The sequence below is a fragment of the Phytophthora parasitica genome, assembly GCF_000247585.1.
Source record: "Phytophthora parasitica INRA-310 unplaced genomic scaffold supercont2.6, whole genome shotgun sequence".
In the NCBI taxonomy this organism is placed as follows: Eukaryota; Oomycota; class Peronosporomycetes; order Peronosporales; family Peronosporaceae; genus Phytophthora; species Phytophthora nicotianae.
This window is the reverse complement of record NW_008648992.1, coordinates 1,740,565-1,757,245: the sequence shown is the minus strand read 5'-3', so window position 1 is coordinate 1,757,245 and position 16,681 is coordinate 1,740,565. Positions and strand designations below refer to the sequence as shown.

Genomic DNA, 16,681 nt, shown 5'->3' with positions numbered 1-16,681 from the left:
CCTGTGTATTAGACATTTTCTTCACATGCAACGGAGGCAGTCCTGCGTGTCCTACTGTAAAGTCTTCAACATGAGCTGCAGCCTCCGACGCGGTCGCGAGGAATCAGACGCAGCTCGGAGCCGTGCTTCAGGAACACGTTGCCGGCACTCTGCGAAGGGTTGATGCCAATGCCATCTACAGTAACAGCCTCGTCAGTCTATTTACGCTTGATCCAGCTTCTCTAATTTCTCTATACCATTGGTGATGATGGCGCTGGTAGCTGCCGGCACGTGGAACTGAATCAAGGACATATAACTCTGTCAATACCGCAGCGATGAAGGCCATTATTGCAGCATTTTGTTTGGAATTTTACCTCCTCCGCAACGTATTTGAGCACGGCCGTGAACGGGGCTTGCTCCGGCACATTCACGCTGCGATAAAAGCAATGGACAAAGATTTAGAAGGCGAGGAAAGTGGAGAGCAGGAGAAGGCGGCGTACACTCGGTACGGCAGCTTGGGGTCCGACGTGAGTGTAACCTTGAACGTGACTTTGGCGGCCCTATACACGCGCAAACAGCAGCGTCAGGCGACTACGGCGACAACGAAGAGAGGCAGAGAGACGCCACGTACATTATGGAGACTGGTACGAAACGAGAATGAAAGGGAGCGAGTCGCGATAGATGCTAATAGATAGGCACTGTACTATCGCATACATATTGAAGGCTCTTCAACTTAGACTTGCACAGGTGTTATTGTATCATACAATACATACAATTTGTATGTATAAAATAAAAATAATACAGCGCAGTCTAGGCTTCGAAGCTTGCTGAATAGGGGGGATTAATCGCGATTATTTGATGATAGTTGTGGGGGTTGATCCTCTGGAGATTATGTTTTCGTCGCTGCGAGACTTGCGATGTTGATGCTGTTCCGGTGTAATGGTAACGGTGTCAGCCCGATGATTGAGCATTTCGCAGTCTCCATGCGCCAGGTTTCCGCATGGCATGGATGATGATCGCCAGCGTCAACGCGGCCGACAGCCAGAGGATGAGTCTGCGTATACGTCGATTTCCGTCTTCATGTTTCTTGCGGTTGTATCGGTGCAGGTGACGGTCGTGCGTGCGCAGTGGAGTGCTCTCGTTCGCAACGCCCATGACAAACGGCGTTTCCGGAAATGGCCGCGACACAATCCCCGCTTGTCGAGACGCGAAACTAGGTCTTCAACCTCTCGTGAATCCGTTAAGCGACCAGTTCAAGCGACTTTGTAATTTCTGAACCGAGACAAAAGTGACTAACTGAACATCAAGTGCGTGTTCTTATTATTTTTTTTGCCGCTACGGAAAAGCATGGTGACGTTTGGCTCCCTATCGTGCTTAGAACGCTTGCTTGTTGAGGAACTTGTTGAGCATGTCGAGTGCAATAGCGGGTTGGTCCTGCGGCACCATGTGACCCGAGTTGAACACCTTGAGGAACGTGAACTGGTTGTTGAAAGAGCGCACGACGCCGCCGTTCGTCCCGTCGGCCGTGATGTAGGCAGTCTCAGGTGCAGCGTTGAATCCCTCCTTACCCTTCCAGTCGAGAGCCAACGTCCACGCCTGGTTACCGTACCAGTTGCACATCAAGTCGGCGTCACCAGCGTAGATGAGGACACGCAGGTCGTCGTTCAATAGATCGGCCACGTACGTGTGGAACGGCTTGGCCATGTCTGCCGTCATGTAGAACGCCACGTTCACGTCCATGTTGCACTCTTGCCACTTACCGACACGCTTCGAGTCGACGCCCAGAGATTCACGGACATTAGGAGCATCCAGGTACTTGGAGACATACGACATATCGTAGCACTTGGTCGGGTCGTCCATTCTGGTGCACGGCATGCGGATATCGTACGGGTTCCGGTTGGCTGATAAAAGCGGAAGGAACAGCTTCTCCGTGCAATATGCAGTTCCGTCAAAGCATGCAGTAGTATTCTGCGGACATTGGTCGAGGATCGCACGACAAACAGGTGCGTCGGCCTTCATTTCTTCCAGCTGAGCAGCGTCGACGAGGGGGATGTCGTACGCGTTCTTCTCCGCCATGTCGATGTAGTGAGGCAGCTGGATAGAAGCCTGTGTGATGCCGTTGCCGATAGCGATTCCCTTCAGGTTAATGTGTTTCGACGTATCAACGTTCAGTTTGTTCTGCTGCCAGACGTAGTGTGCAGCTACAGGAACGTAGTGGCCACCGTAGCTCTCCCCAGTGATGTAGAAGTCGCGACCAGCAAGCTCCGGGTGCTTCTCGAAGAAACCTTGCAAGAAGTAGTAGATGTTCTCGCCCACATTGTCCTCACTGTTATCAGCGTCACGTTCATCGCCGTACGTGAAGCCAACCGTCGTCGGTTGGTCCAGCCACACTACGTTGCTCTCGTTTGTCCACGAGTATGGGTTGCGTTTTGTAGACAGATCCGGTAGCACGTGACACGGTCCGTTCTCAGTGAGTAGTGCCATCATACTGGAGCACCCAGGTCCTCCCGTGAGCCAAAGCACAAGCGGGTCAGTGCTTGGTTGGCTACGTGATTCAAAGTACCAGTAGAAGTAGTGGTCGTCGACCTTGTTGGGCAGTTTGATGTATCCCGAATCTTGCGTCGTGAGACCGCAGAAGGACTCATGACTTCCAGCCCCTGTTGTGACGGGAACACCTTCAGGTACGGAGTCGACCTTCTTCTTCTTGAAAAACAGTGGTTCTCCAACGTACACCACCAACAGGCAGACGCCAATGAGCGACACCACAGCGATCAATGCGCGACGGACGTTACGATTCCGAGCCTCCTGCTGCGCATACCGCTGCACACTGGGGCTTAACGTCAACGGAGTCGTCTCGGACGCCATTAGTGCTCGATATTTCCCAATCACTTACACTTAAGCGCGCGCAAAACCAAGAGTGATGAGTGTGTCAACGGCGCCGGACAAGAAAGTATCCTCCCTCCAAACTCAGATTGGTAACGGTTTTCAGACCATAGTGAGTGAAAGTAATTTGTCCGTATTTGACTGCAACGCAGCTGCGATTGCCAATCAAAAGCGCGCCAAAAAGTGTCCATTTCAAGTGGACACTTGCTCATATCTCTCGCACTACGTTCGTCTGCCTTTCCTACGACGCGACAACTCGCGCTGGTCGTTCCAACTCACTTTACTCACTGCAAGACGGACCTGAAGACGGCATGGCGTCCGAGTCGACTCCGTTGAGACTGCGCTCGACGTCCCTGCAGTACAATTTGCGCATCTGGAGACGCGAAGAAGCGCGTAAGCGAGACCTCAAGCGCGGCGGTGTCTTCATCTTGGCGCTATGTGCTATCAGTCTCATGGTCATGTACGTCGCTGAACCTCTCGTCGACAATGGAGAGAGTGACGACACTGCACAGCAGGTACAGATTCATGCGGCGACGCAAGGTGTACCGGCGAACATGACGGCAAACAGTGAAGTATTTTGCGGACTTACGACGCAAGACTCGGGATACATCAAACTGCCCAACAAGGTCGACGACCACTACTTCTACTGGTACTTTGAATCACGCAGCCAACCAAGCACTGACCCGCTTGTGCTTTGGCTCACGGGAGGACCTGGGTGCTCCAGTATGATGGCACTACTCACTGAGAACGGACCGTGTCACGTGCTACCGGATCTGTCTACAAAACGCAACCCATACTCGTGGACAAACGAGAGCAACGTAGTGTGGCTGGACCAACCGACGACGGTTGGCTTCACGTACGGCGATGAACGTGACGCTGATAACAGTGAAGACAATGTGGGCGAGAACATCTACTACTTCTTGCAAGGTTTCTTCGAGAAGCACCCGGAGCTTGCTGGTCGCGACTTCTACATCACTGGGGAGAGCTACGGTGGCCACTACGTTCCTGTAGCTGCACACTATCTGTGGCAGAAAAACAAATTGAACGCTAACATATCGAAGCATATCAATCTACAGGGTATTGCTATCGGCAATGGCCTTACGCAAGCTTCTATTCAGATGCCACACTACATCGATATGGCTATTCACAACGCGTATAATATTTCGCTAGTAGATGTGGCTCAACTCGACGAGATGAAAGCAGCAGTACCGGTTTGTATCTCTCTATTGGAGCAGTGTCCACAGAACGTGACAGCGTGTGGTGCCGGAGAGGATTTCTGTATGGAAAAGCTGTTTAATCCGATGTTAAAGGCTGGTCGTAACCCGTATGATATCCGTCTGCCTTGCAAAAACGACGGTGACGACACCGAGTGCTATGATATCTCGTATGTCTCCAAGTATCTAGATGCGCCTAACGTACGTGAAGCGCTTGGAGTGGATTCAAACCGAGTAGGCGCGTGGCAAGAGTGCAACTCGAAGATCTATGAAGCCTTCTTAAAGACAGCTGACCCTGCCAAGCCATTCAACTCGTACGTGGCAGATCTGTTGGACGACGGCGTACGCGTCCTCATTTACGCTGGCGACGCTGATCTCGTTTGCAATTGGTACGGAAACGAGGCTTGGACTCTTGCACTGCAGTGGAAGGGCCGAGATGGATTTAATGCTGCACCCGAGACCTCGTTTATCACAGCGAGTGGAACTAACGCAGGAGTAGTGAGGTCGTTCAACCAGTTCACGTTCCTCAAGGTGTTCAACTCTGGTCACATGGTGCCTATGGACCAACCGGCAGTGGCGCTCGAAATGCTCAAAAAGTTCTTGAAAAACGAGAACTTCTGATAGCAACTCAAAGTCCAGCAGATTTAGACTCTAACTCTAACTTGCCCATACTCTAATGATTAGAGTACCGGTTAGGGTGTAGATACGTAACCCGCGTATGTTCATTACTCATTAAACTGCGTCTCCGTTTCTTCTTAGATGTCCATCAACTTCTTGGCGTTCTCACGTAGTATAGCACTCTGCATGTCCTTGTTCATGTTGGCCATGATTTCGTAGTTCGACAGCGTCGATCGCCAGTCTAACTCGCTCAGATCCTCGCTTTCTAAAGACTCCTTATCCTTAGCAGGAGGGAAGAACGGGTGATCCGTTCCAAAGACGATCTTGTCCCACCCAACGAAGTCAATCAGACACTGCAGCGCTGGCTCATGATACGCCACAGCATCGTAGTAAAACCTCTTCAGATACACACTCGGTGCGTGCTTTAGCTTCTGCGCAGTAGCAGCGTCATGCTCCACACAACTATCCAGTCTCCCCGCCAAAAATGGTAGAGTTCCTCCCGAATGAGCCAACAGAAGTCTCAATGTATCCGGTACTTTATCCAACAGCCCTGACAGCACAAGCTGCGATACCGCCACCGTCGTCTCGAACGTGAAGCCTAAGGCTAGAAACAACGCATGGCCGTACTTGCCGTAGTGTTCATTGCCCACTCCATAATGAGGGTGTAGGAAGATCGTGAGGCCTGCACGATCAACAGCTCGGTAGAATTCGAGCATCTCTGGGTCATCCAGCCCTTTGCCGTTGAGTCCGGCAGTGCTTAAGATCACACCGCGGACGTGGGGTAGTTCACTAGCCACGCGTTGTATCTCCATCACTGCTGTTGAGAAGTCCTGGGGAACCACTCCAAAGGCGAGGAACCGACCATCGGAGTCTTGACACAGCGTCTCCATGTCGTTATTTAGTAGTGTCGCCTGTTGAATCTGCTCGTTTAAAGGCAAGAAATCGAGCCACGGATTAGCGAGACTCAGCACAGACGTGCGGATACCGTGGCGATCCATGTACTGGATCTTGTTGGCCACGTCCCAGTATTCTTTTCCGATGGGGCGACCAGCGCTGATACCGGGGGTTGTCGAGCTTTGCTGCTCCATTTGCTGCTGCTCAGCCGGGAGGATGATTAAACGTTCTCCGCCGATGCCGGGACGCACCATTGGGACGTCGGTTCGAGCGCGTAATAGGTCCATGTAGCGCGGAAGATACACATGCGTGTGCAGGTCTATAGCGTCCAGCTCGCGGACGCTTGACTTGCCTTGAGTAGCCAGGAGCTTGGTGAGGCGCGACATGGAGAAGGAGGGGAATGAATGCTGGTATCTAAGGAACCTGAAGTGGTATCCGCTTGAATGTACCGAGAGTGTACCAATCGTGATGAAATAAAGTTATTGATGTTGAAGTGGAGAAAGCAGGCCAAGGATGATCGACATGTTCATGGAGGCGTCCGCGGATTGGACATGATGACCCGAGTCGTGGAGCCGCGCTGGCGTGCGAGCGAGTTCCCGCGTTAGAATCACAACTGGGGTCATTGCAATGTGAGGACACCGGAAGACGAGTCTATTGTAGTTTCGGTGTGGTCGCAGTTCAACTCTAGTTCCTTCCTCTTATTCGATCACTTCAACTTCGCGCTATGTCACTGATGCTGCTTGGTAGCTTTGACACGAAGTTAGCTGGCATTTGATATGGACTATATCATCGAGTGAGCTGTCGAGGTTCTCCAGAATGCATCCTCCAGGAATGCTGGCAATATTTTTAACAAGAGGACGAGAGATGAGCTTTGGTCCCCCAGACTGCCATAGAGGAGCTCCTCTCGTGGCGTGCGTCAAAGTGGTCGACTCGCTGGTTCGATGAACACGCAACGGGATCCGACTTGCTTTCGAGTGCGTTTGAACTGCGCTACACCACCGCCGCCAGATCTACAGTCGATCACTGCAGCTGCTACATGTAGCAGATCCAAAGTGACTGGAGCGTGTCATTTTTTGCGCTTGATGCCATCGTATGGTCTTCCCGCAAGTCACTTCAACTCGATCACTTCTCAATTTGTCACCAACCAACCAAAGCAACTGCCAAATGGCACCACGAGCCTCTGCCGACTTCGTCACCGCGCAGGAAGCTGCTACGGAATCACATTTTCACGGCATTATGCTGACCTGGGACCCCGCTCTGCTCGCTGCCTTCGTCAACGCTGCTAACACTGTCATTCCAGTCGAGCAGCCGGATCTACAGCCGTCGCAATGGCTGACAGAGCCTCTTGGAAGCCTCACAACGCAAGGTTTCGTCCAAGATACAATGGCATACCTCGCTGAGTCCGGTGACTATCGCGGGACCATTTTGTCGCCATTGACGCCCGTGCAGTCGAATCGTCTCTCCAGGAGAATGGGACAGATCGAGATGGACAGATTCGTCCAAGCTTGTGCTAAGAAGTTACCAGAAGGCTCGTGCCTCGTCTCCGGGACGCTCTTCTTCCAAGACCCCAACACTGATGGAGTGCCGACAAACCTTCCGAGTCCACCACCACCTCACCGACAGATCTTCGCGTGACTTTAATACAAGGGGGATACAAGAAAATCATAAGTCGTTAGTAAAAGCAGATGTAGTGTACGTACGTCCATTAACTTCCAGGAATCAAAAATTGTTCTGAATAGTTTCCACAAGCCGTACTAAAACAATGTCAGCGTTCACCTTAATAAAATATCCATAAGAAAAAAAAATCTGGGCAACCGAGAAGTTGAACGTAATTTCGCATTCCTTGCAAACTCAAAATGCAGAGGGGGTAAATGTCCCCAGGATGATACATCGTTCCACACACTCAGACATTAAAGTGCACATGTTTCGCTGCAGCTGTATTGAGCAGTGGCTCAGCAAGAAAATCTTCATCGTCCATATTCGCTTTCGTTGCATAAGCCACTCGATCATAGTCATCGTCTTCTAGTTCATCATCGTCGTCATCAGTCTCGAAGTACATGGACATCAGTGACTCTCCATACGTTGGCGACAACAAAGGAGCCGAATTTGCAACGTTTTTGCTAGGTAGAGGGTTTTTTCCAGCGGGCAACGATATCGCCACTCCGATTCCAATAAAATAAATGATCGATGCCACCGCAAACGGAAGCGCTTGAGACCAGACAGATTGACGTGTCATAGAAGCATACAGCGAGGAGAAGATCACGGGCCCGAGCGCTTCAAAAATCGACCGCGCACCATAAATTGCGCCTTGCAAACGCCCTTGCTCCTAAAATTAAAAAAAAATTGGTTAGAATCAGGAAACATTTCTTTTCTGCAAAACAAATCTTAGACGAACCTTTTCCGACGCATTGATTGACTTGAGCGCCGAAATAGCTGGAAAGGAGAGATCACTGATGCAGCCGACGATGGTTAATGCATACACCAGCCACTTGCGGGGGTAATAGGCGATGGCGACAAAACCACATGTGCCTATCGTACTGGCAACTAGAGCGATGACAATCACTCCTTTCTCTTTGACGCAGCTCACTAAAGGTTTCAGTAGTAAAACCTGTCCGAGTAACGCTAAGATGCCACCAACAAGCATTAGGTTACCGAAATCTTTCACGTCAAACCCTACAATAGTCTACGGATCAAAACATTAATGGTTAGTTTTACGATTGTTGGTACAGTAAGAAGAAACTTACATTGAGGAAAAAAGATTGGATCTGGAAAACTCCGTTCATGACAAAAGCAGTCAGCGCGATCAAGCAGGTTAACCGCATAAACAATTGGTCTCGGAAGAGAATAGCCATAGAGCTGACTGGGTTCTCCACTACCCATCGGGTTTTACTCGTGTGTGTTCGAATCGGGAGCGTCTCGGGTAAAAGGAAAACTGCCCATACGACACGAAGTACAAAGAGAGCAGCCGCGATCTGGAGAATGTGTTCCTACAAATAAATGAATTTGTTAGAATTGCGAATGAATAGATACAGCGCCGATATAAACATTACCCTTGAAAAGAATGGCGCAGCGAAAGCGCTAATGCAAAAGCCTACAGAGAGACTCGCAAAGAGAACCCCGAACGCAGCAGCACGATCCTCAGGAGCGACTACATCCGCGACAGCAGCACTCATGACACCAGCCACTCTGAGCCATAGCAAAATTAATTCATATTTAAGCACGGATCGGAATATTTAGCTTACCCAAAGCCCGAGTCGACCAGCCTCAGCACGAAATACGGCGTAATGGAGCCATCTGGCTGCATGAAGTACATGACCGAGAACGGCACACCCAGTCTTAAGATCTGGTTCAGCACTAGAAAAGGCTAGATATATATCAGTCGTTGCACTCTCCACTCCAACATCAAATGTGGCCGAGACGAACCTTGCGTCCATAGATATCCGAAGCTTGACCTAGCATCGGCGACAGAATCAGGCTTCCCACACATCCTCCAGCCGAGAAAATACTAATAAAATAAGTTAAGATCAGTAATTAATCCAAATCATAGCTTATTGTGAAGTAGATACCTCGACAGCCAAGCAGCCTGGCGCGAACCAGCAACGCATGCCTATCGACATGAGAAAAAAGTTGGTAAATCAAACCCAAAAAGTCGAAGGCCAGAGCTATAATTTACAGCACCTCGTCGTGCGGATCGGCTCCGCAGTCAATAGGTAAGCCATCCCGATACAGTCTGGCAAAATACTGCAGATATTATGCTGTTATTACAAAATGTGATCGCTTCATGACACGTTGAGCCCTGCCCACCTCCGTCATAACAATCGATAATACTGGGCTCATGATACCGAATCCTGCGGCAGACAAAACTTGAAGCCCGACAATTGCACTTACAGAGCAGGTGACGCTCTGTTTCCGCTGCGGCTTGCGAGTCGTGGTGCTCCTGTCGCTCTCCATCACTGGTCAGATACTGATGGAATACCTGAGAACGAAAGTCATTTTGAAAACCTGTCTAAACCGTTATGCTCGATCAGTGAAATTTTACAAAATCCAAGAATTAGAGCAAATTTTATTCTTACATTTCCGGTGGTCATTTCAACATCTAGAATTTAGAAACTAGAATCTAGATACAGGTCGGCTTACACTGCAGTATGTGTTGTGCTTGAACTCTTTCCAAGCAAAGGTTCGGCTAGAAATTGGTCATCGTCAAGGATCGTACCGCCCGCATAGGCAATTTCATCGTCTTCCTCCGTCTCGACATCGTCGTCATCGGTTTCGAAGTAGAAAGCAGATGAAGACGGTGATTCACCGCAGGTTGGAGACGGCAACGGTTCTGGGGCTGCGGCGATTTTACTTGATGAAGAAGTTTTGCCAACTGGAAGTGACAGAGCAACGCCGATTCCCACAAAGTAGATGAAAGACGCGACCACGAACGGAAGCGCCTGGGACCAAAGAGACTCTCGAGTCATCGCAGCGTACAGCGAAGAAAAGATTATGGGGCCGAGCGCATCAAGTACCGACCGAGCACCGTAGATAGCACCTTGCAGACGTCCTTGTTCCTAGAAGTTAAAATATGGTTAGTTTTCGACTTTCAGGCAAGAAAATGGTCCACATCGCTTACCTTTTCGGACACGTTAATAGATTTGAGAGCTGAAATTGCTGGGAATGACAGATCGCCAAGGCTTCCCGGTACACTCGACGCGTAGACTACCCATTTGTCTGGATAGAACGCAGTTCCGGCAAAGCCAACTGTTCTCACGAAGGTAGCAATCATTGCGATGATAATAACTCCTTTCTCCTTGAAACAGCCCACCAGCGGCTTAAGTAGTAGACCTTGTCCCAATAGCGATAGCACACCTCCCAGCAGCATCAGATTACCGAAATCCTTCACGTTGAATCCCACAATCGTCTGTACATACCAAAACGGGTTAAGTCAGATAGTTACACAGTAATAGCGTTGATTCTACAGTGACTTACATTCAGATAAAACGACTGGATCTGGAACGTTCCGCTCATGACAAAGCTCGTAAGTGCGATCAAACACGTCAACCGCATGAATAATTGGTTGCGAAAGAGGATTGAAATTGAGCTGATGGGGCTCTCCATGACCCATCGCGTCTTGTTCAAAGTCGTTCGAACGGGTAGTGTTTCAGGCAAGATCACCAGTGCCCAAATGACTCGTGATACGAAGAGGCCAGCGGCAATCTGCAAGATGTGGTCCTATGGCCGGTAACTTCACGTTAGCAAGGATAGCGTGATCTTTACTAAATAAAATACAAATTACTCACTCGAGAGAAGAACGGCGCGATGAAGGCAGTCATACAATAACCAACAGACTGGCTGGCAAAAAGAATGCCAAAGGCCGCTGCTCGGTTTTCAGGCACGACAATATCAGCGACTGAGGCACTCATGACACCAGCCGTCCTGTAATAAAACGATGATAGTTAAGAAAAAATAAATCACTGTCAGTGATTATAGCTGCAGCTTACCCGAAGCCATAGTCGATCAGCCTCAAAACGAAGTATGGAGTAATAGAGCCGTCAGGTTGCATGAAGTACATGACGGAGAATGGCGTGCACACCCTTGCCAGCTGGCTCAGTACGAGAAATGGCTAGATATGCATAATAAAAAAAAATGAAGTTAGTATTTTGCACGCAACAGATTCTTCGGAAACGAACCTTGCGTCCATAGACATCTGAAGCTTGGCCCAGCATTGGTGCAAGGATGAAGTTGCAAACAGATCCCATAGCTGAGAACAGACTTTGCAAATCCACAATCCTTAGAACTTCATATAATCCACAGCTTCAAACCAAAGAGAATTACCTCGATAGCCAAGCAGCTTGCCGCGATCCGTCGACACACGCCTACATAACAATAAATAATAAATACAGTAGAAGCATCTCTGTAACTGTAAATAAAAAACGGCATTGGTCCTTCGCACCTCATCGTGTGGGTTCGCGCCGCAGTCAATTGCCAGTCCACCTCGGTATAGTCTGGCAAAGTACTGTTAAGAATGCACAAGAATTAGCACTCTGCACAGCAAAATTATAGAGACGAATGTGCCAAATCTACAGACCTCGGTCATGAGGATGTAGATGATGGGACTCATAAAGCCGAACGCCGCTTCGGTTAGAAACTGGAGCCCCACGATAGCACTGAACTTGCACGAGATACCGCGTCTCCGCTGGGGCTTGCAGGGCGTCGTGGCGCTGGTCGTAGTGTTCTCCATCTCTAAATGGAGATTCTCTACGCTGATATTCGCAGAGGATGATTATGGGATTTCTTCAACTAATCATCCAATCATTTACGAACATCGAAAACATACACAATCAACGAACTTCAAAACCCTAGAAAACGGACTATTTTACGAATAATTCCGTTTTGTTTGTGTTTGTGAGCAGCTTACGAATAATTCTTACACTTCCGTAAAGTAGCGTGTTGAAGTCAGCCTAGTTCCCAGCAATGGTTGTGTGAGGGATTGCTCGTCTTCCTCCGCTGTGTTGCTCGCAGAAATGATTTGATCGATCTTTCCACCTTCTTCCATCTCCGGTTCGCAGTTGTCGTTGTCTTCATCGTTCGAAGAGGCTGTTGATGCAGTGTCGCTTGGAATCGAGTCTCCTACAACTTTCAGCGAGAAAGCCAAGCCGACCCCGACAAGATAAATGACCGAAGCGATCACGAACGGGAACGCTTGGGACCATTGCGATTTCTTTGTCATGGCGGTGTACAGCAGAGAGAAAACGACTGGACCGATGGCTGCGAAGATCGACTGAGCAGCATAAATTGCACCTTGTAAGCGTCCTTGCTCCTGTAACGAGGTCACAAAACGAAAATATAGTATTAACGGTCTGTGAATTCGGATGATGAAAATGATCTAACGAACCTCTTCTGGGGTAGAGAACGACATCAGCGCCGAAATGGCTGGGAACGACAGCTGACTGACGCAATCTGGTACACTCAACATGTATACCAGCCACTTGTGCGGGTAAAATGCCGTGCCCACAATCCCGAGTGTACTCAAAAAGCTCCCGATCTGAGCCATAATGATCACCCCTTGCTCTTGAACACACTTCACCAGCGGATCGAGTAGCAGGCCCTGCCCTATAACTGCTAAAACGCCGTTAAACAGCATCAAATTGCCGAAATCCGTCATGTCGAACCCCACAACAGTCTGTAAAAGCAGAAATGCATCAATAAAAAAGAGGATAAGAAAATCCATGAGGACGTACATTCAGGTAGAATGTTTGAATCTGGAAGGTGCCTTCTGAAACAACACTCGTCAACGCGATTAAAATCGCTAGGGTGATGAACAATTTGCTGCGAAATAGGATGGAGATGGAGCTGAACGGGTTCTCAATTGTCCACCGAGAATTGCTCTTGTACGTTCGGGCAGGTAATGTCTCTGGAACAATCACCATTGCCCAGGCGACGCGAAGTATGAAGATACCGGCAGTAATTTGAAGGATAACGTCCTTCAGTATCACAAGTCAGAGTTAGAACTTAAGAATTATGTCGTTGAGGTAACAATAAGCAATGTACTAACGCGAGAGAAGAATGGAGCAACGAAAGCACTGGAACAATAGCCGACAACGACACTGGCTGAAAGTAAGCCAAACGCAGTCGCACGATAGTCAGGAGAGACGATGTCGGTGGCTGCAGCGTTTATGACACCACCCGTCCTGGAAAAGAAAACACAAAAAAGGTTACAACAATGCCTGTTAGACAGAATGAGCAAGAAGTCTTCATACTCAAAAGCATTGTCTATCAGCCTCAACACGAAATAAGGAATAATGGATCCTTGAGCCTGCATAAAATATGCGACGGAGAATGGCAAGCCAACTCTCGCAATTTGGCTCAAGACAAGAAAGCGCTGTAGCAAGATACGGAGTTAACAAACCGTCAATACAAACTTTTTTCCGTTAACCAACCTTGCGTCCATAGATATCTGAAGCTTGCCCAAGCATTGGAGACAGGAAAAAGCTGAGCACAGATCCGACTGCCAAGTAAATGCTGCCATAAAAATGCCATAATAAGCTAGTACACCAAGTAGTTTGAGCGTAAGGTTTTTCAATGTACCTCGATAGCCACGCAGCCTGCCTTGATCCATCAATACACGCCTAGTAACAGCTTAAACGGTCTGAAGCAGGTTTTAAAAATTCGATCAGGTTGTGTCCGTACCTGTTTATGCGGGTTGGCTCCACAGTCGATAGGCAAGCCATCGCGATAATGTCTGGCATAGTACTAGAACCTAGAGTTATTGTACGTTTATTGACAACTATCCAGCTGTCGTCAAATACCTCCGTCGTGACAATTGTAAGGATGGGGCTCATGAAGCCGAACGAGGCTTGAGCCAGAAACTGAAGCCCGACTATCGCAATGAATTTGCACGACATGCCTCGCTTCTGTGTAGGTTTGATCATATCAGCGCTATTTCTCTCCATCTCGACGGATTAAATACTGGTAGTCGCCAGAATGTCCAGATGCATGTTTTCGGATTATGGATACAGTATCCACACGATCCTACAGCGTCCAATAATCACGAAAACACAGGATAACAAGAACAATCCATGGCTTAACATTTGACTGGGATATCTAGCACTACAGGCGCATGACGAGGCTTCGTTAGCAGCGTACTACTCGCTGCATTCACGAACACAGTCTTCCCCACTCGAGTAGCTCCGTACGCTTCATGGATATGTCCAAAGATGTGGAAACTAGGTCGGATCCTCGACATCGTCTCCTTCAACAGTGTCTCGCTACCCACGTGCAATCCAGTAAACGTTGTGTCTAAAATTCCATGAGGTGGTCCATGCGTCACTAGCACATCGACATCGGCCGGGACTTTGGTCCAATGTTGCTGGTCCGCAAACCCTCGAGCCACATTGAACGCCCCTGCTCGTCCAGGGATCGGTGGAGTCATGGGAGATCCGTAAATCTTCACTCCATTAATGACAGTAGAGCGGTTCTCCAAGTACGTGCAGTTAGTTAGCAGTGCTCTGGAAAGACTGGGGTCGTTGTATACTTTATGACGGAATGCCTTGTTCCAATGCTGGTCGTACTCGACTGCGTCCATACAGACATCGTGGTTGCCTGCAATCACCACTTTATGTCGGTGGGGTAACGTGCCCAGCCAGTCATTGAAGTCGCGGATCTCGTCGTGGGTTCCGCGGTTCGTAAAATCTCCACAGTGTAGCAACACGTCCCCCTCTGGGATGTCCCGGAGATTGCGGTGCTTGGCGTGTGTGTCCGAGATGCAGACAACACGCAGTGTCCCTTTCTGTTGTGGGTTGCTGGATAAGGACTCGATCACCACGTCCGAGTTGCGTACCCAAGGGCTTGTCCAGCCCAGCACCCCCACTGCGTTTAAATAAACCCAGCGGAGAATTAGAAGTAGCAGCAAGAAGATTACGCTGAAGACTGTAAAGAAGCCGTAGAGGAAGTAGATGACGGTCAGAGTGGCTAGCAGCAGTATAGCGACGGCATAGCACACCGCAGCCACGATCTGCTCGGCCGATACGTCGTGCGGAATGCGCTTGAGCACTTGGTCGGTCAGCGTCATAGTCAAGTAAGCGTTCAAAGAGATTTTACTTTACGTAAATTAAATTTTTGCCATGTACTTCCACAAAACTTTAAATTACTGTCATTTTTGCTTTCGTAAACTCTCTTTTTGGCATACTAAATAAAAAGTACTTTGTATCGAAAAAGTTCGCAATGGTTTCGGACCACTTTTGATCTTTGAGCAGTCAAGGCAAGAACTTTTTTTCAGAAAAAATGCTCATAGCTTATTTCCCCACCCATAAAAAAGATCAAAAGCGGGCCGAAACCAATGCGCACTTTTTCGATACAAAGTACTTTTTTTGCCGTCTTAACTTGTAAGTCAAGATTCTGTCTGAACTTGGAGTTGTGTTAACTTTTGTAAAGTGTAAACAATAAATATTTTAATGAAAGCAGAAAAGTTAAATATTAATTTTCGAAATAAAGTAAGATTAAAATTTAAATTCCCGATGTATTGTTTCAATAATTGATTTTGCGCTGCCTATTTATTGGGGCTAGACTAGCCGCCAAAATTAATATTGCCAATGCTGCCGACTTGCCGCCTTTGAGGACGACGACGATGGTAGGCAACAAGCACAAGAACGGTCCCATCTACACGTTCCCGAATTGCAACAAGCCCATGCGCACTCAAAAGTTCAAGGGCGTACTTGAAGGATGGCGAGGTGTACTCGGTGGAACATCGGCGGCAGTACGAAGTGGCGAGGGAGGATAATGCTCGCGGCACCGTGAAGTCTGAGCTTGTTTCCGCGGTTGCTACAGCTCCGGAGACACCGCCGGTGATGTCTACAACGACGGCTATGGACGGTATTTCCTGTGTGGAGACCGTGTATCCTGCTGTTGCTGCACACGAGGATATCGATGGGGCGCAAGCGAGGCAGGTGCAAACAGAAGGCCCCGTTGTCCTCGAATCTAGAAGACGAAGTCACATGCGCCGTCAGGAATGAAAATGTTGCTACTAGTACGAGTGCACCACCCAGAACTATAAATATTACGTCCATTGCGCCGGCGTCTGCGCCGACTTCGCTGTCGAGCGAGCAAGTCAGCGGCACCAAGCGCCCGATAGCCGCGATAGAGAGCTCCTCCGGGGATACCGTTGACCCAACGTGCGTGCTGTTGATGCAGTTTATCGCGCTGATGGACCAGCGCTTCCAGGAGCTGGTAAGCAAGATGGGCGAAATGATCGACGTGCAGAAAGACCTGATCGACACATTACAGGCCAGCAACCCGGGCGGACAGGCACCGGCATCGGTCTCTCACACGCCGTCGAGGTGGTCATGAAAAAACGCAAGAAAGATACGAGCTCTCGCGGTGATAGTAACAGTGAGAATGGCAATGCCAACGCCAACCCCGACGCTAATGGTGAGGGTCAGGGCGACGGATTTGTCTTGTAGGCGGCATGATGACATCCAAAATTGAGTCCTAGCTAAGTATTGTTTCATTCGATTCGTCTTACATGGTGGTGCGTTCCCGAACTCGACCTTTACGTTGAAGTTAAAGTCAAAAATACGTCGCTGAATAACCGTCAGGCCATTTGAAGGACACTG

At 49.0% G+C, this 16,681-nt stretch overlaps 10 protein-coding genes across 20 annotated transcripts; 3 read left to right on the top strand and 7 right to left on the bottom strand.

Moving 5' to 3' along the window:
• Positions 1–65: 65 nt before the first annotated feature.
• Positions 66–964, bottom strand: PPTG_04262 (ubiquitin-fold modifier 1; the record flags this gene model as incomplete). The annotated part of the gene is made up of 5 exons (XM_008898156.1): positions 66–175; positions 237–276; positions 354–411; positions 480–539; positions 927–964. 5 exons carry the CDS (start codon positions 962–964, stop codon positions 66–68), a joined length of 306 nt encoding a protein of 101 aa, XP_008896404.1.
• Positions 965–1,227: 263 nt separating this feature from the next.
• Positions 1,228–2,968, bottom strand: PPTG_04261 (hypothetical protein). The gene has a single exon (XM_008898155.1). It carries the CDS (start codon positions 2,842–2,844, stop codon positions 1,354–1,356), a length of 1,491 nt encoding a protein of 496 aa, XP_008896403.1. The 5' UTR covers positions 2,845–2,968; the 3' UTR covers positions 1,228–1,353.
• Positions 2,969–3,058: 90 nt separating this feature from the next.
• Positions 3,059–4,842, top strand: PPTG_04260 (hypothetical protein). Its single transcript, XM_008898154.1, has one exon. The coding sequence runs from the start codon at positions 3,174–3,176 to the stop codon at positions 4,695–4,697; it is 1,524 nt and encodes a 507-aa protein (XP_008896402.1). The 5' UTR covers positions 3,059–3,173; the 3' UTR covers positions 4,698–4,842.
• Positions 4,832–5,974, bottom strand: PPTG_04259 (hypothetical protein; the record flags this gene model as incomplete). The annotated part of the gene is made up of 1 exon (XM_008898153.1): positions 4,832–5,974. The coding sequence occupies one exon, from the start codon at positions 5,972–5,974 to the stop codon at positions 4,832–4,834; it is 1,143 nt and encodes a 380-aa protein (XP_008896401.1).
• Positions 5,975–6,634: 660 nt separating this feature from the next.
• On the top strand, positions 6,635–7,380 carry PPTG_04258 (hypothetical protein). Its single transcript, XM_008898152.1, has one exon. It carries the CDS (start codon positions 6,681–6,683, stop codon positions 7,221–7,223), a length of 543 nt encoding a protein of 180 aa, XP_008896400.1. The 5' UTR covers positions 6,635–6,680; the 3' UTR covers positions 7,224–7,380.
• Positions 7,381–7,491: 111 nt separating this feature from the next.
• On the bottom strand, positions 7,492–9,539 carry PPTG_04257 (hypothetical protein; the record flags this gene model as incomplete). The annotated part of the gene is made up of 9 exons (XM_008898151.1): positions 7,492–7,914; positions 7,984–8,271; positions 8,333–8,575; positions 8,639–8,774; positions 8,831–8,952; positions 9,012–9,093; positions 9,155–9,195; positions 9,267–9,329; positions 9,393–9,539. The coding sequence occupies 9 exons, from the start codon at positions 9,537–9,539 to the stop codon at positions 7,492–7,494; spliced, it is 1,545 nt and encodes a 514-aa protein (XP_008896399.1).
• A 92-nt stretch (positions 9,540–9,631) lies between these two features.
• PPTG_04256 lies at positions 9,632–11,901 on the bottom strand. 2 transcript variants are annotated; one of them, XM_008898149.1, is made up of 9 exons: positions 11,659–11,901; positions 11,524–11,586; positions 11,406–11,446; positions 11,261–11,342; positions 11,072–11,193; positions 10,871–11,006; positions 10,560–10,802; positions 10,204–10,491; positions 9,632–10,141 (listed from the first exon to the last, which is right to left on the bottom strand). In XM_008898149.1, exons 1-9 carry the CDS (start codon positions 11,809–11,811, stop codon positions 9,722–9,724), a joined length of 1,548 nt encoding a protein of 515 aa, XP_008896397.1. In that variant the 5' UTR covers positions 11,812–11,901; the 3' UTR covers positions 9,632–9,721. The 2 variants fall into 2 exon arrangements, with proteins under 2 accessions (XP_008896397.1, XP_008896398.1); XM_008898150.1 differs by having other exon boundaries at positions 11,406–11,586.
• Positions 11,902–11,916: 15 nt separating this feature from the next.
• Positions 11,917–14,070, bottom strand: PPTG_04255 (hypothetical protein). Of its 10 annotated transcripts, XM_008898147.1 has the most exons (9): positions 13,880–14,070; positions 13,761–13,823; positions 13,659–13,699; positions 13,511–13,592; positions 13,331–13,452; positions 13,126–13,261; positions 12,812–13,054; positions 12,466–12,753; positions 11,917–12,390 (listed from the first exon to the last, which is right to left on the bottom strand). In XM_008898147.1, the coding sequence occupies exons 1-9, from the start codon at positions 14,021–14,023 to the stop codon at positions 11,998–12,000; spliced, it is 1,512 nt and encodes a 503-aa protein (XP_008896395.1). In that variant the 5' UTR covers positions 14,024–14,070; the 3' UTR covers positions 11,917–11,997. The 10 variants fall into 10 exon arrangements, with proteins under 10 accessions (XP_008896395.1, XP_008896394.1, XP_008896393.1 ...); XM_008898146.1 differs by having other exon boundaries at positions 13,761–14,070; XM_008898145.1 differs by having other exon boundaries at positions 13,659–13,823.
• PPTG_04254 (hypothetical protein) lies at positions 14,039–15,168 on the bottom strand. Its single transcript, XM_008898138.1, has one exon. The coding sequence runs from the start codon at positions 15,139–15,141 to the stop codon at positions 14,155–14,157; it is 987 nt and encodes a 328-aa protein (XP_008896386.1). The 5' UTR covers positions 15,142–15,168; the 3' UTR covers positions 14,039–14,154.
• Positions 15,169–15,598: 430 nt separating this feature from the next.
• Positions 15,599–16,674, top strand: PPTG_04253 (hypothetical protein). The gene has a single exon (XM_008898137.1). It carries the CDS (start codon positions 15,996–15,998, stop codon positions 16,413–16,415), a length of 420 nt encoding a protein of 139 aa, XP_008896385.1. The 5' UTR covers positions 15,599–15,995; the 3' UTR covers positions 16,416–16,674.
• Positions 16,675–16,681: the final 7 nt, after the last annotated feature.